General features: G+C 34.9%; 1 protein-coding gene across 1 annotated transcript; it reads left to right on the forward strand.

Annotated features, from left to right (window-relative positions):
• The first annotated feature begins 11,567 nt into the window (after window positions 1-11,567).
• Window positions 11,568-12,434, forward strand: LOC111904918 (protein ALP1-like). Its single transcript, XM_023900621.1, has one exon. It carries the CDS (start codon window positions 11,568-11,570, stop codon window positions 12,432-12,434), a length of 867 nt encoding a protein of 288 aa, XP_023756389.1.
• Window positions 12,435-17,705: the final 5,271 nt, after the last annotated feature.

Consider the following 17,705-nt stretch of genomic DNA (forward strand, 5'->3'; position numbering starts at 1 on the left):
GTCTTTCACAATTTACATCGTTTCATTTAATATCACATTCTTATTTTATGGAGTCCAAGATGTAAACATGAATTCAACATTCATATATAAGTATAACAAGAAATTAACAAAATAGATTGTTTAAACGTATTTGAAATAGCATGTCGTAGGATAAAACCTCACATTTTTCTTTCTAAAAGTAGGATTGATCCTTGGGTAAGCTTCGTCTTGTATCATCAATAATGATTACAGTTGATGCAATTAGGCTTATAAACCGGTATGATTGGCAATATTTTGTTTTTAATCAAAAACTTTATACATGAAATCATGGTTATCATCAAGTTGTTACCAAAAGCTTTACTTTAGGTGATGTTTGGTATATAGAAATGACAAGAACTATTTACCTTTAAGGTGATGTTTGGTATATGGAAAATCAAAATGACAAGAAGTGGATCGGAGTGGAGTAAACAAAACTAGAGAAATTACATGTATCGTGTATGGTGACACAAAAAGAAAAAAGAAAAAGAAAAAGAAAGGATAATCTAAATTACAATACTGTTTTTGTTGGATTCTTTATAGATTGTTCCTAATAATTTTATCAAATATTTACTATATACAAAACATTTCTTATAATGTTATAATAAGAAATCTATTTCAACATACCTATGCAAACTTGAAAGTACAAGTATTTTTTTGTTAATCTTTCAAGCCATCTTTCTCCATCATGTTTTGTATTCCATAGTTTTCCCATAGTTTTCCCGACCACTCTTTCAAGTTTCTCATGGGTTAATCGATTTTTAGTTCAAAGGTACTTTTGAAAAGTTTTAGTTTTTAGCTTTCTTTCTAGGTTTTTGAATTAGAGTCCATTTCCTTTTAGTTTACTATAAATTGGCTAATAGTCATTTTATTTTAGACCTTTTGTTTTGCTTAATAAAGAAAAGCCTTAGGCACCAAGCTTCTAATCTTATTTGTTTTTCTTCTTTTATTCATGTGTTTTTTTCCTGTTACCTTGGTGTACAAGTCTAAGTTTTTACAGAAGCCCCTTTGTTTACACTTTGGTATGAGAGCGGTTCAAGGGGATGTGAGTCGTCTTTTAGCGCAAGTTGAAACATCTTAATAACAATCCCGACTTCTTTTGATCGGACTTGTTCTAACGATAGCAAGAGACTAACCAGAGGTGCATAATAACCGGACATGAAGACATCAAAGTAGGTGGCTTTGATTTGGTTCGTTTTTCGTAGGTAACAGAAGACAATATGGTGATTGTGACCTTGTCTTCTTGATCAGTGAATAGTGCTCTCGGAACAAGCTTGATTAAAGAAGGGGGTTGTCAAAAGAGAGAGAATAGGTTGTCAATGGTTAAAGAAGGGGGTTTAATATCGTATGAAGTTCTGTGTTTGACTCCAACAAATTATCTCTTGTGGACAGTCAAAGTCAAATCAATTATCAATGCACGCAACATACGGAAGACACAGGGGCGGATTTAGGGGGGGTCACCGGTGGCATCGGCAACCCCTCACTTTTTCGGCGGCAGTGGAAAATTTTTCGAAAATTTTTAAAATTTTTATTTTTTCTATTATCGTGAAACCCCTAACTTTCCCGTGCAACCCCTACTGTGAAATCCTGCGTCCGCCCCTGGGAAGACAGTCGAATTGAGGGTGTTAGGTGAAGCATCAAATTAAAAGAAGTCAAAACAAGCTCTTGCTTTTTTTTTTTCAAGCGATACCTAAAGACATGATGTTGCAAATAGCGAGTTACACCAACCCAAATCAAGTGTGGGATGAGCTAAAAACATGGTATTTGGGTGTGGATAAGGTGAGAACAACTCGACTTGCAACCTTAAAGAGGGAGCTTGAAAGTTTGTGCATGAAGGAGGGAGGAAGGGTTGATACTGTGTGACAAAATTATTTGGTTTAGCCTCAAAATCTAGAAGCCTTGGTTACTGACTTGAAGAAATGGATTTATTGACAAGGTTACTAGACTCGATGTCTAAGTCGTTTCTTCAAATCATGGCTTCAGTAGAGCAATGTTTTGACTTGGATTCGATGTTATTTGATGAAGTCATTGGTAGATTAAAGGCATGCGAGGAGCGCATAATACGAATCGATAAATTTGATGACATTCAATGTCTATTGTTGTTGCCTAGTGAAGGAAATCCGCATGTTTGTAAGCATTGTGGCAATGGAGGTTCAAATCAGAATGACTGTGGACGTGGTCGGGGAAGAGATTGTTGGTCCAAGAAGATTCGGGATGGTAATGAACATGTCTGAGATAAAAGTCACATTAAATGTTTCAAATGTGGTGAGTTTGGTCACTATAGCAAAGAGTGTCCTAAATAGGAGAAAGATGTGGCAAATATACTCGAAGAGGAACCGACACTATTATGAACGAGTGGTATGACCAATCTGATTAAGAAGTGATTAATGGGTTAATCAGATTTTTAGTCCAGGGGTATTTTTGGAAATTTATGTTTTTAGCTTTCTTTCCAGGTTTTTGTATTAGAGTCAAATTCCTTTCAGTTTAGTATAAATATTCTAATAAACGTTGTTTTAGTTTAGACATTTTGTTTTGCTTAGTAAAGAAAAGCCTTAGGTACCAAATTAAGCTTCTAATATCCTTTTTATTTTTTATTCTATTATTCATGTGTGTTTTTTCTATTGCCTTGGTGAACAAGGCTAAGTTTTTACAACATGCCTTTGTTTATAGTTTCATGGAGGCGTTTTTTTTATGGGATCTCACATGTTTTCAATAGTATTGGGTTGAAAACTCACCACTTTAATTTTCTTTGTCATGACTTTTAGTTTCCTTCCTTGTAATTGGTAGTCACCATTTTATGTAAATCAACGTTTGTTTTTCCGTAATGCTCCGGATCTTATTCAAACTCACCAGTTTAATATGTCACAAATTCACGCTAAGTTAACTTGAACAAAAGTTATAGTATCCATATAAAAGTGAAGTTTGGAAACAGGGAAGGCTATTAGAGTGAAGATGATGGTAATGAATATTTGTGGAATTGAAGAACGATGGCGACCAAGAAGGTTGTGGCAGTAGAGGTTGACCGTAGGCATGGAAAATATTGTGATGGTACATGTAATGTTAGGAAATCAGTAGAGAATGAAAGGGAACTTTAAACCAAAATTGCTTGTTTCATTAGTTCCATCAACCTTTTTTGTGTGACTAAAATTTAGAAAAATAGTCCCATTATTTTTCGTTTTAGTGTGTTTTGGGATTGCTTTTTGAAATTTGAAAGCGTTTTTAGCGAAAGTGTTAATTAACTTTTGGTGGTAGCGAAATAAACATTTTTAAAAAGTGTTTAGATTAGATTGTGTGGTGGCAAAAAACTTTATAATTATTGTAAAATTACTAAAAAGGACATGGAAATAGATGTGAAAATAAAAAAGAAAATGAGAGAGAGTTCATTAAGGGTAGTATTGTTATTTTTAGTTTATAAAGTCATAACGACTTCAAAAAGTTAAGATCCCCTTACTTTTGAAAACCTCACTTAAAACATGATAAAACTTCACCTGAAAAACACTTAGGTAATAGTGAAACATTTTTTTAGGCTTATTGCCTTTATGACAAGCCAATAAGTCAACAAATTATTTTGAAAAGTAATCCCAAACACCTCCTTAATCCTACCGGTCTTGTCCATCTACCAAATATTACCTCCGAAATCACTTGTAGGCTTGTTTTGTTGGTGTAAATTACAATTTTTGTCCTTATTCACTTTTCTACAATTTTGGTCAGAATTGTGGAAATTTAACACTATTGATCCTCTTGGTTGGCAAATCCTTTAGTTTTGGACCCTATGGTAGTTACCGGTAATGTCATAATTTTTTAAGTATGTATAAAATGAATAAAAATCCCAAGTTTTTGTCTTTTTATAGTTTTATCTTTTTTAATATCATGAACATTCTGATTACTATTAAAATAATTAATGGGCCCACTTTATACCAAAACCAACCTATACCACCACCGCTTATCAGATCCACCATTGACCCGTCAGACTTACTACCACACCGACAACCACCACCATCACAACCATCACATATATCGCCACCACCAAAAAATCGAAAAGTAATAAAGCGAGATGATGATAGACTTAATGGTCAAAGTTGAAAGAGTGATAGAAATGATGAAAGAAAAATATGGTGGCCTTGGCTTGAAACCAAGAGAGAGGGATATATATATATATATATATATATATATATATATATATATATATATATATATATATATATATATATATATATATATATATATATATATATATTATAGGAAACCCGTGCGATGCAGCGGTACCAGATAATTTCTTTCGACATATAGTTTTTATGTGGCAATTAGTTTGATTTTCATGTCATAATTCATTAGAGCCTTTTGGTGGATTGTTTTGTATCGGATAGCTCATTTCGGCGAATAGTTTCTAGTTGGGTACGTAGATGCAGTGTAAAATATTTCCTTTTGTCCGATTATTTTGTGTTAAAAAAATTGCGTTCATTGTTTGGTTTAGACTACTCGGAGTGGGCAACGCCCACTCCCGTTATTGTGCCTCATAACACGTGATAACACCAATGAACACCGCCCCTTCCTTCCGTTATTACATGTTAAAGGCTTTCGCGTTACTTCCCATTACCACCATCACATTTGGCAACAACGTTTTTATGTTTTTTAGCCTAGTAACTCGTGTGGGCGTTGCCCACATGGCCACACCCACCTTTCTTAAAAATCAAAGTATATAATTTTTTTACGAATTATAAAAGTTTGCTATTTTTTGTGATAAAAATAAAAGTACGTTATTATTTTGATTAAAAATAAAATTATGTTGTTTTTTGGTAAAAATAATTTTTTGGTTCAAAATTAAATTATGTTTTGGTTTTGATTTATAACAAAAATATAGTGGAATACATTCAAAATTGTTAAACATAAAAAGAAATTATTGTATTTTTTTCCTAATGAGAAATTAGGATCTATGAAGTTTAGGATGTAAGGTTTGAAAAGACATAATTTTATTTGTTGTGACGATTGTTTGAAATTATAATATTTTGTCCAAAAAATTGTTTTAAATATTTTGTACTGTTTTTTTTTCGGTCTCTTTTTTTTACTTGATTTTTTTTCCGTTGTGATTTCGTTTTAGACCAATTTGGTCCTGCGGCCTTTTTCGTTCTTTTTTTTGGTTCGAGTTCAAATATTTTCGATTCAGTCTCATTATTTTGTTTCAATTTCACTTTTATGGATATTTTATGTTTGTGTTTTTGTTTCATTTCTTTGACTAAATTATATTCGTCGATTTTCATTAAATAGATTAAAACTTTAACAATAAAGATATTATATCTTGGTTAGTTCTATAATTCGTTAAAGTTTAAACAATAAATATGTTATATGAAGGTACAAAAATGTAATACTCCACAGTTCCAAAATGTTGAATTGAATCCACTATTGAATACGATACTTAATTGTAATTTGTTTAATTGTATTTTTTTTTAAAGTTTTTCAATTAGATATTCTACATTGTGATTTTTTGACATAACAAAAAGTTAAATATATAGTTTTTCTTTAAAATTGAAATTAATTATATGAGGTTTTTAACAAATCTCCAATGCAATATAAACGATAATTTCGTGTGGATTGAAAATAAAACTGAAAGCTTGAACAATCAAAGGTCGTTATTTTGAACTATTAACTCATTACTCGACACAAAAATTTAAGATTTAAAGGGAAAATTAGTTTTAGTTAAACAAAATAAGTTGTTCCTAAATATTTTTAGAGTGTCTAATTACAGTAGATAGATAGCAAATTGATGACAATGAAAAAAAAAAAAGTAAAAGGGGTAAAGGATGACACTTTAAATCAAAATCAATGGAGCATAAAAAACTAACCAAAACTTTACGTACTCCAAATTATTGTTTCTTTTAAAATAATAAGCATAAAAAATATTTGTAAGCTAAAAAAATATTATGAACCTTTATTAGATTTTTTTTTTTCAAAATTAGATTGTTATTATTATAAATAAAAAAACAAATTAATATCATTTCATTTAGAAAAAACATTTACAAAGCATGCTGCATTGGTAAAATTGTAAAATATTGGTTATTGTATCGTCTCTTCCATTCTCATAATACCATATTTATGTTGCGTGTTGGTAATCTTTGATTTCCTCAAGACCATATTTATTCTTGATCTTTTTTCAGTTTCCATTTTTCATGTTTCTTTTAATTATTTTACTTGTACACTCAATTTAAATTTAGTTATATACCCTTAGATATTAGTTATGTTATTGTGATAATCTATAAAAATAAAATAACTTTCGATGTCTAACATAATTTTATAAATTATGTTAAACCAGAAATAAGTAAAATTAAAAGATATTGTTAGGATTCATAACCAACTTTGCGTCACAAACCAAAAAATAGTTCAACAAAATTTGTAACATCATTGTAAAACCATTTTTTTTATGAAAATTGCCAATTATATGATTATTTTTTTAAATCTCCTTAATCTATAAAAAACTTTTTTTAACTCTACATTTATACAAAGATTTCTTATTACAATATTTACTTTTCTATCAAAACTCTTATTTGTATATAATTTACTCTGACCTAATTTATAAACACATGAGCAACTCTATTTTTATATAAATATTTCTTACTACAATACTTACACTTCTTTCAAATCTCCTTTTCATAAATAATTATACAAACGTTATTTATAAACACATTTAGCAGTGCCAATGGTTCTACAAAAGGTCTATAATTTATCATTAAAAGCTTGCAATGAATTTCAAAATTTTACAAACAAAACCTAAACAACAAATATCAACTTCGTTTCTTTTCTGGAAATCAACAAAAAAAAAAAAAAACAACTCAAGTTGTGTATTACCTAAATAAAAAAATAGTTTCTTATCAAAACCAGAAACATGAAAAATATAAATATTTTTAAACCTAAACAAACAAAGTCAAACACGGAGAAAGGTAATATAAACTTGAAGTCTCGATAAAGGTCAAATAAATACAATATGATGAATAAATTAAAACTTTAGGTCTTCCAGGTCTGCAGAGAAGCATGTTTTCTAAAATAAAAACCAAAATCTGGAAAAAAAAATAAATTAAAAATCATTCTTTTTTTTGAACCAGCAAATACAAATATTATAACCTACACGTAAACTAACACCTAATTTCATCTATATCCACCGCGAGACTTGAACCCTCGACCTCAAAAAGGGAGGTCACCACTTGATACCGCTGGGCTAGAAGCCCTTTGGTAATTAAAAATCATTCACTGTCTCGTTGCAAAAACTCAAACCAAAATCCATTAACTGATTTAATATTGTTACATGTCGTTGAAAATAAAATATCTACAGCGAGAAATAAAACATACGGTACCTATTACCACTCTAAAAAATACTGTATTTGGCTACAAAAAAAAGCAAGATCTAATACAAAAATTTGGCTACAGAAAAACATGCTAAAGGCCGAGCAAGAGAGTAATGATGACGATATGCAGTGTAGGAGAGTAATGACGATGATATGCGGTGTTGTCGTCAATGCGTTAGTGGTCACAACGACAATGAGTACTATGGTTGTAATTAGTGGCGAGGGGTAGCGGTGAGCATAGTGGTTTTAAGAAGCGGCATAATACGTCGATAATGGGAACAACATTAGTGGCTATAGTAAACACAGTGTTGAGGGGAGATAGTGTAAGGAGGCGTCACGTGGTACCAATGGCTAAGTGACAGCGATGGAGGTGTATTCTATCACCAGAATAGAGATGGTTCTTGTGGCGGATAATGGCCACAGTCGTGTATGGTGATGGCAAAGATTGGTGGGAGGAATTAGGAGCTTTAGATGAGTTTTTGGTAAAAGTTATTATCAATTTTAGATGCTGGAAGCAATTGTGATTTATATACATAATTTTTTTAGTTGTTTTATTTTTCATTGGTTGATTTTGTTTCACATGGATTACCAACATGGGTTATCAACTATTAAATCTAGCCTTTTAAATTTGATCCAATGGATGATATTTCATCTCCTTGTTTTAAGACGTTGGTCTTAAAATACAAGGGGCCCACTATTATATATACATTATAAAATAGTATAGATATAGATATATAGCAACCAAAGTTGTAGAAGAGTTCCAGGAAGAGTGAGAAGGTGGTGAGTGTTGGTGTTCATCATTGAAGATTGCAAGAGGAGGGAGAGACAAAGTAGATGTAGGGTAGGGATGAAAGTGGGTCCAAACCCGGACCGGGTGGACCCGGACCCGGAAAACCCGGAACCGGTTAACGGGATTTTTTAGAACCGGAAACCGGATCGGTATATAGGAACCGGTTCCGGTTCGGTTTCGGGTACGGTACCGGGTAAAGTGGGTCTAACACCAGAAAACCCGGAAACATCAAAGTGGGTAGGTTGGAACCGGATAAAGTGGGTTTAGAACCGGAAAACCCGGAAAAACCGGAATTTTTTGGTAATTACTGACTACTTAGTGGGTTGAACTTTGAAAATTTTCATATTCAATACCCGACTTTGGGAGACTGTAACTCATTGAATATGAAACCAAAATTAACAAAATTATAGTCTAAAATCATGTACAAAATCTAATATACACTCTGGAAAAAACTGCATGTCAATCCAACTTTAAACAAATGACATATGCATGTATTAATATTTTCATAGAATACAAAGTACAAAAACAAAAAGCTGAAAATTTGAAAATTTTCAGTTTTGATATCCCGACTTCGGAGGACTGTAAATCATTGAATATTAAACCAAAAATGACAAAATTATATTCTAAATTCATTTCCAAACTATAAACTACAAGTTGAAAAAACCACATGTCAATCCGACTTCAAACGAATTAGATATGTATGTTTTAAAACTTTCACCGAATACAAGAAAACTGAAAAACTAAAAAAATCCAGCTTTAATATCTCGACTTTGAGAGGTTGTAAGTCAATGAATATAAAACTAAAAATGTCAAATTTATAGTCTAAAATCATGTACATACTCTAAACTACATGTTGGAAAAACCTGCATGTCAATCGGAGTTGAAACGAATGAGATATGCATCTTTTAAACGTTTCACAAAACCCGGTTCCGACCCTAAAAGTGGTTCCGGATCCTAACACCGGTTCCGGTTCTTAGACCCGGTTTACCCGGAACCGATGGACCCAAACCCGAATTACCCGGAGCCCGGATAAAGCCAATTTTTAAACCCGGAACTGAAACCGGTTCTATATACCGGTTCCGGTTCCGGTCCGGTTTTCCGGTTCTAAATCTCATCCTTAATGTAGGGATGTCAAAAAGTTCCATGGGACCCCGAACCCGTGGGGCCCCGATCCCGAATGGGGAATATTTGTTTAAAAAGTCGGGGACGGGGGCGGGGGCGGGGGCAAGGTTAACCCCCGTTTTAGTTTCGGGGACGGGGGCGGGGGCGGGGGTGGGTAGTCCCGTCCCGAACCCCCAATGGGGACCCCGTTAATATATTATTTATATTAATATATATTAATTATAAAAATATAATAAATAATAGCAATGGTTTTGAACTTCCAAAATTCAATAAAATATCATGTTTTTAAGTTTATATTTTAACTTTTTTAAGATGTTATAATATTCCTATTTTAAATATATAAAATTGTGCTACAAATAACTATTTTTATCCAAAATGGTTTCTTTTAGCTCAAAAAATAACTTCTTTTAGCCTAAACAACACCTTCGTTCGCCTAAAAATAGTCAACCTAAATGGGGACGGGGAAACGGGGGCAGGGGTGGGGGTAATCCTGGGATTCGGGGGCGGGGACGGGGAGGCTAGAGATTTCGGGGGCGGGGACGGGGGAACTGGAAAACTTTGGGGGTGGGGGCGGGGGATGTAATCCCCGCCCCGTTTGCCCCCGTTGACATCCCTAAGTAGATGTGTTGGATTCCAACGTTGGGAAAGAGATATTGGGTGGTTTTGTCATTAGAGTTCTCGGCCACTTGGACTTGTAGGGTATGTAACGGTGGTTGAACTGGCGGAGATGGAGAAATGTAGGCGACAGTGGTTGTGTCGCCGGAGACGGAGATGACATTGTTGGCCACTGGAGGTTGAAGAGAGAGTGAGAGAGATATGAGTTGTAACTGGTGGTCTCTATATTTTGGGTTTTATTTGAGTTTCTTGTATATTTATAGAAATGGTCATTGGATTTCTTTTTAGGTTTTCTCATTTATGGTCTAAGGGAGGAAGGAGTCTTAGCGGGTTTAAGGAAGAAAGGGATGAAAGGGATGAAAGCAAGAGAGAAAGAGAGGGGTTTAGCGGTTTGAGAAACCCGCTTGGGAGACAAACCAAAGAGGAAAATTGAAGAAGATGGGGTCGGCGGTTTTGGGGTTGGATGGGTTCGATACCCTCCGCCTAGGGTTTAGTGGTTTCAGCATGAGGAGGGAAACGACTCCTTCCTCCCTAAGGGTAATCTTATCATTTTAAAGGTATATAATGGAATATGTATAACGATAACTGCTTTAATGACTATATTTGAAGGGTTTTTCAATCATCAAGACCGGTTTTGTCAAATTTCCAAAGCTAAGAAAAACTATTAGAAAAGTTTATAATAAAATAAGTAAATTATAATTTTGGTCCCTATAGGTAGTACAAATCTACAGTTTGCGTATACGTGTTCAAAAACCGATGTTGTTGGTCCTCATGGTTCCCAAATCTACCATAGTTGGTCCCTTCATTTAGTAAATTTTTTTTGATAAGTGTACTGTAACTTTTTTTTTTCTCTTTAACAAAAAATTGATTAAAATTATAAATTTTAGAGGCCTTTTTTTGAAAGTTCTTTAGAAAACATAAATAAAACCTTAAATCTAATTTTGCAGCCATCCTTTGTTCTCCAAACCCTTAGAGCAATCGGTATGGGCCAAACGAGAAACAACGCGTCTAAACGTGGCGCTTGGCGACGACTGCGTAACGGGGGGAACACCGCCCCCTGCTCGTTGCAACTTGTCGAAGGTGGATCTCGTTGGCGTGGCGACGGGAAGAAACGAATGAATTGTGACCGTTTGAGTCTTTAATTTGCAACGGTTTGAAAAAAAAATTATTAAAAAAAAACAATTTATCCTATAAATATCTCCCATTTTATTAAAAATTTCACACACTTTCTCTTCTCCTCTTTACATACTTTCAATTATCTTCAAAAAAATATGGATCATTTCGACTCGTCCGATGATTCAAATGATGATACCCAGCCCCGCTACTAGCAAAACGTGCGATGTTAAACACAAATTGCGAGGAAGGATACAAACATCTATATCGCGATTACTTTGCGGATAATTGTGTATACGGGGCGAAGGACTTCAAAAGAAGATTTCGTTTGAGTAGGGATTTGCTCTTACGAATCGCCAACGCCTTGGAAAGCCGATATCGTTTGTTTACTATATTTTTATACAAAATAAATAAAAATGTACTACATGTTTCTTTAATTTTACAACATATGCAATATATTTTTTAAATGTAGTTAATTTATGTTTAGGTACGAATTTTTTCAATTAAGATATGATGCTAGAGGTAGACGGGGGTTTACAACGTTGCAGAAATGTGCTGCGGCCATTCGTTTGATGGCTATGGGGGAGTCACCCGACACCATGGACGACTATATGAGAATGTCCGAAAGAACCGCAAGAGAGAGTTTGTATCCATTGTCAAGGGGTGTTGTTGAAACTTTTGGAGACGTGTATTTGCGGAAACCTTCGTTGCATGATTTGCAAGAATTGTACGCGGCGCATGAAGAACGCCATGGGTTTCCCGGAATGATCGGAAGCATTGATTGCACACATTGGAAATGGAAAAAATTTCCGGTAGCATGGAAAGGGCAATACGCAAGTGGTCATCACGAATCACCTTTGTTGGTGTTAGAGGCTGTCGCTTTTCAAGATTTATGGATTTTGCATGCATTTTTTGGGGTTGCGGGTTCCAACAATGTCGTCAACGTTCTTGATCAGTCGCCAATATTCAACGATCTTTTGAATGGAAAAGCCCCGGATGCTCCTTTCACGGTGAATGGAAACGAATACAAATATGAGTATTACCTTACAGGTGAAATATATCCTCAGTATTCCACATTCGTGAAGGCATTCCGCCACCCGGTTGAAGAACTAGACAAACTTTTTAAGAGAAGACAAGAAGGAGCACGTAAGGATGTAGAACGTGCTTTTGGAGTGCTGAAGGCGAAGTGGCATATAGTCGAACATGCACCAGGACCATTGGATTTAGAAACTTTACGATATATCATGTATGCATGTATCATAATGCATAACATGGTAGTAGAAGATAAAGGACGAAATATTGCACACTATATCCCAATGGAGCCCAGACACGTTCAGTTTCAACCGGGAACAGCAGATTATTTGCATCGCGTTGTTGACATTCAGGACGCAAATAAACACAGACAACTTCGAGAGGACTTGCGCGGATTATATCTTCTATGGTAACAATAACGATAATGAATATGGTTTTTTTTTTTTTTTTTTTTTTTTTTTTTTTTTTTTTTTAATTTGGATGTTATTTTATTTTTATTTTTTTTGGATATTATGTGTAATTTAGTCTTTATGTTAATTTTAATCTTTAAAAATTTTAATGTTTTTTATAATTTTTAAACATTATGTTTTATTTATTTTTTATATTTAAAAAATCTTTGTCTCAATTTAAAAAAAATCGAAATAAATAAAAAATAAATTATAAAATGGAAAAAAAGTTTGTGTCATAACAAGATACAACATGTTGTCCATTTCCTCATTTGGTGTTATAACACCATTAATGATGTGGCATGTAATGTGACACCAAAATGGTGTTACATCTAGTTGCCCACACCTTATGGTCTTAGACATTACCCTTTTCCGCCTCTTTAATCGTCAGAGCAACCTTCGCCTCAGCTTCGGTAGCGGCCACTTCTATGCCAATCATCACTTTGGTGACCAACACCACCCCCACTATGTTGATTCTTGATAGACTACCTGACACCAACCTTCACCTTATTGGTCCATCTTCTCTCTATTGGTTTCTGATGACACCGCCTCACTTGGTTGTCACCGTTCTTCGTCCACTTCCTTGCTTCACAAAATCTATCTCCATCGATGTCTCAACCTGCTCAACCGCTACCATCCCATTCCCTTCCATGTAGCAATATCTTATAATTATTAATTTCTACTTTTTCATTCTCCTACAGATGGAAATAAGGCAAGCGTTTGATATTTTACATTTAGATTTTAATAATTTTAGGGTAGCAATTCAAGCGAAAATGAATGATGGTTAACTTCGATTTAGATTTATATTGGATTGTTTATTAGAAAATCAAAGATAATCGTTAGATTTTAATTTTGTTTTCATAGTTCTCATACAAGAAGTATCCATCGATTTATATTATGTGTGTGCATGTTTGTGTGTTTGTCTATACATATATATATATATATATATATATATATATATATATATATATATATATATATATATATATGTCAGCAGAACCTCCCTCAGTGAGGTTGTAGAAGCTTCTGTCTCCATTGTAGGAGATAGGTTGTTCCTGTTCCTGACTCCATGTATTCAAGTTTGTGGCCCACAGAGGTGTGGGTCCTTGAAATGCGGGACGGGGGTTCAGGTTTGGGTTTTGAGCAGTTGGAGGTAGGTTGTTGACTTCCGGCTCCGAGTCAGAACTATCAGAAAAACCCTCAGCATAGTGATCATCCAAAGGGATTGGGTGATCATCTTCTGGTTCTTCCTCCAGCCATCCAGCGTTGCCTTGGTTTGGGAAGTACGGGTCGCCGTGGTGAAATCCAGCCATTAAAATCTACGCGAGAAAAGGGATATAAGAAATAACTAAATAGACGAACTAACTAAGATAATTACAGTAAGACCAAATACCCCTATGGTATTTCTTTGTGGTTGTGTTGGTAAGTTTTTAGACTTGTTGTCACATCACAACCATTCTTGGGCATATGCTAATCACTCCTCGGACCAACATAGTTGATCAGGCTATGCCACTCCCAAGACTGTCCATATATCCCCAGGCTTACTTGTGATATTCAACAATCGTAATACTTTTGTTCTTGTCGTTGTGACACCGATTTTAGTATAAATGCAGGCACGTATACTTACTTAAATATTTTATTATTTAAAAGTATAAACTCTTAGTCAGAGTGTTTTAATCCCAATGTATTTATAGTTAGTATATCTTTTATGGGTTGATATACTATATTCACTATAAACAATGCTCTGATACCAATCTGTCACACCCCAAAACCAAGAACGGCGGAAACATGTGTGTTCAGGGGTGGAGGACGTCATGTGAAGTATCATAACAGTGTAAAATAGTAAACAAGCAACAACATCATCCATTGCATTAAAAGTAAAGTTTTAATACATGTGTGTTCTTTCATTGTAATAAGACACCAAAATATGTAATCAAAATAAAAGACTAGTCTTGTCTGTGCTCCGTCTTCTCAAAACCTGGTCATCGTACCTGTCTACTGGTGACCTGAGAATACAAGTTATTTTGAAAGAGTAGATCAACATAAAGCTGGTGAATCCATAAGTATTTAAGTGTCATTTCTCTGTTTTGGAAAGCTGTTATGAATGCCATGTAAAGTTTTGACTGAAGCATTTGATATAAGTGTGAAAACCCTAGAAAATCTCATATTTCCTACTAGTTTAAAAGTAGTCTTCTACCAAGACCCGAATGTTTTGAAAGTAGCCTTCTACCAAGACTTGAATGTTTTGAAAGTAGTCTTCTACCAAGACCCGAATGTTTTGAAAGTAGTCTTCTACCAAGACCCGAATGTTTTGAAAGTAGTTTTCTACCAAGACTTGAATGTTTTGAAAGTAGTTTTCTACCAAGACCCGAATGTTTTGAAAGGAGTCTTCTACCAAGACTTGAATGTTTTGAAAGTAGTCCTCTACCAAGACCCGAATGTTTTGCTATAACAAAGATGGTTTTTCCCCTGTATGACTACTATTAACAATATATAGTCTACCTCATCGTTTATGTGAACGTATCACAAAATAAAAGTAATAGGGAAAGTATAGCCATATATAAGTATTATCCTTTTGTATTAGGATAAACACGACATCGCGACTGCCGAAAAGTATTAACCTTGAACCTCCGTAGATGTTCATTTTCCTCTGTAGCTAACAGTAGGTCGTAGGAATGGTTAGTCCCGTAAATGTACCCCTAGTATAAGTATTAACCGTAGGCATCCGTAGATGTTCATTACCTCTGTTGCTAACAGGTGCGTGCCGGAATGGTTAGTCCCATATAATATCCTTTTGTACTAGGATAGACAGAACTAATCTACACGTAAAGTATGTAATAGTATCAAGGTACAAGTATCCATGTAACAGGATCCATGTAAGTATATTTCTTCATATAACATTTAGTATAGACTCATTAATGAACTGACTCTGGTGTGATTCCTTGTAATAGGAATAATGTTTTGTATCCCCTAAAGTATCCCTATAATAGTTTACTGGAATGTATTTGTAGTCCAAGAAGGTTTATACACCCTTGCTACTCAAGAGTGTGGGAACCGACTGAAGAATGAAAGCTGTCATGTCAATACATACATATATATATATATATATATATATATATATATATATATATATATATATATATATATATATATATATATATATATATATATGAACATAAGTGTATAGATATAGATTTGACCAAGGACATGAAAGAGGTTTTGTAAAACATTTAAGAGTTTTGAATAATAAATAACAATGACATGATGTCATTTTATAAACATTTCAAATGTAATTCATTGGATAACAAAACATTTTAAGACAGAAAACCATTTCATGTGTCACATTTTGAAGTATGTGAAATCAGTTGGATGAAAACACAATTATGAATCACATATGATTGATTCTATAGCCTGCTGTTTTCTACCTGTATTCCCCCCATTAAAGCATTTAAAATCATTTAAAACATTGATGAAGGGGTATGAACTCACCTGTAGATGGTGGTTTGGATGAACTGAACGATGTAGGATTGCTAAGTGTCAAGTGAAGACTTGTACACACTCAAAGATCCTAGTTAACATATAATCACACATATATTTATCCAATTAGTCATTAAACAACTAATTGAAAATGTTAAGACATCCTAGAACATGCTAAACACCTTATATAAGTGTTATAAGTCCTAAGGATTGCATCTATGTTGTTGTAGGATAAAGCTATTGGGTTTAGGGTTCCAAAGAACCCCTATCTTGAGTTTACTCCCCAAGGACCATAACACAATGAGTTTACGGTCGTAAACCCTTGAGTTTACGGCCGTAATCTCCTAAGGTCTTGATTCTTTGATGGTTTGAAGCCTTACATGTCCCTTAGAAGTGTTTCTACTTGATGGATTAGTCCTTGGAAGAGATTAGGGCACCCTTTACCACCTTTAAGGAGTTCACGGCCCTAAGACCAATTCCCTTAGGGATTGCGGCCGTAATCTCTCATGGACATGGTATTTTTGTGCTTTCAAGTCCTATACACATTAAGGTATGAGTCTAGGCTAGTTTCACAAGGAAGGGAAGGGACTAGGGCACCCCTTTTGGCCCTTAAAGAAGGGTTTACGGTCCAAGGTGTTCTTGGGCCGTAAAATCTTTTATCTTGATGTTTCCTTGTGATTTCTTGATGTTTAAGACACATTACAAGCCCTATTATACTCTTAGATAGAAGGACTTACGATTTGGGATGAAAAGCTGAAGATCATTGAGAGAGAATCGGGTTTTTCTCTAGTTGGAAATGGAACAAATGAATAAATATGGCTAAGGACCATATATATACCCCTTGGGGTTTTGGACCGCAAACTCCATGTTTGGGTCTTATATTTCCAATTTCTTGTAGTATGAAATGTTATTGTTGCACAATAAGCCTTAGGACACCCCCTCTCCTGGAATCTCCTAAAGTGTTAATCACAGAATACTCAAACTTATCCCAAATAGTCTGAAAGTTAACAGTAACTGTTCTGACTTCTATTGACTTGATATGTTGTACAGAATGGAAATTTCGGGTTGTCACAGATGTACCCCGCGCAACCCTACTGAAAGTAGCGCCTCGCTCTCGCTGCTGTACAAAGAATCGGTCCGCGTTGTGGCCTCTCTCCCTGAATCACTAACTCTCCCCCGCTAGGAGTGTGAACCCTCACTAACTGCAACTCACAATCAATCGCTGCCCCATTGGGGCTCAACCAATCCATACCTACTATAACCTTATTCCCTCGCAGGGGAATAAGAACCAAGTCTACTGAGAACTGCTCATCAAATAATCGTAGCGTACAACCCTTATGAACCCCCGCGACTCTGACTGTCCTGTCATCAGCTATCTCCACATCGAGTAGGCAATCCAGCTCCCCCGGAGCTCTACTAAATCGCTTGCTAAGCGCGAGCAATACAAAAGATCGGGTAGCCCCCGAATCAAACAATACTAGAGCTGAGATGTCGTTCACTAGGAACGATCCTATAGACAAACAAATAACCATAAGCAATAAACAATAATAATACAAAGATGATGGAGAAGATACATACCCATAACCACATCAGGAGTCGTCCGAGCCTCCTCAGCTGTCAACTGGAATGCTCTGCTCTTCGCCACTAGCGTCTCGGCCTGACCCTTTCGACCGTCTGTAATCCTCAGGGTAGCAGGAGTGGGTGCCATCACTTGTCTTTGCTGATGCTAAACTCATACACTAGGACCTTCTGTGTCCCCTC

This window comes from Lactuca sativa, chromosome 8 (assembly GCF_002870075.4).
Source record: "Lactuca sativa cultivar Salinas chromosome 8, Lsat_Salinas_v11, whole genome shotgun sequence".
Taxonomy (NCBI): Eukaryota; Viridiplantae; Streptophyta; class Magnoliopsida; order Asterales; family Asteraceae; genus Lactuca; species Lactuca sativa.

What these genes read in the sequence shown, in the direction of transcription:
- LOC111904918 (XM_023900621.1), top strand. Translation starts at nt 11,568, where the DNA reads ATGGGGGAGTCACCCGACACCATGGACGACTATATGAGAATGTCCGAA.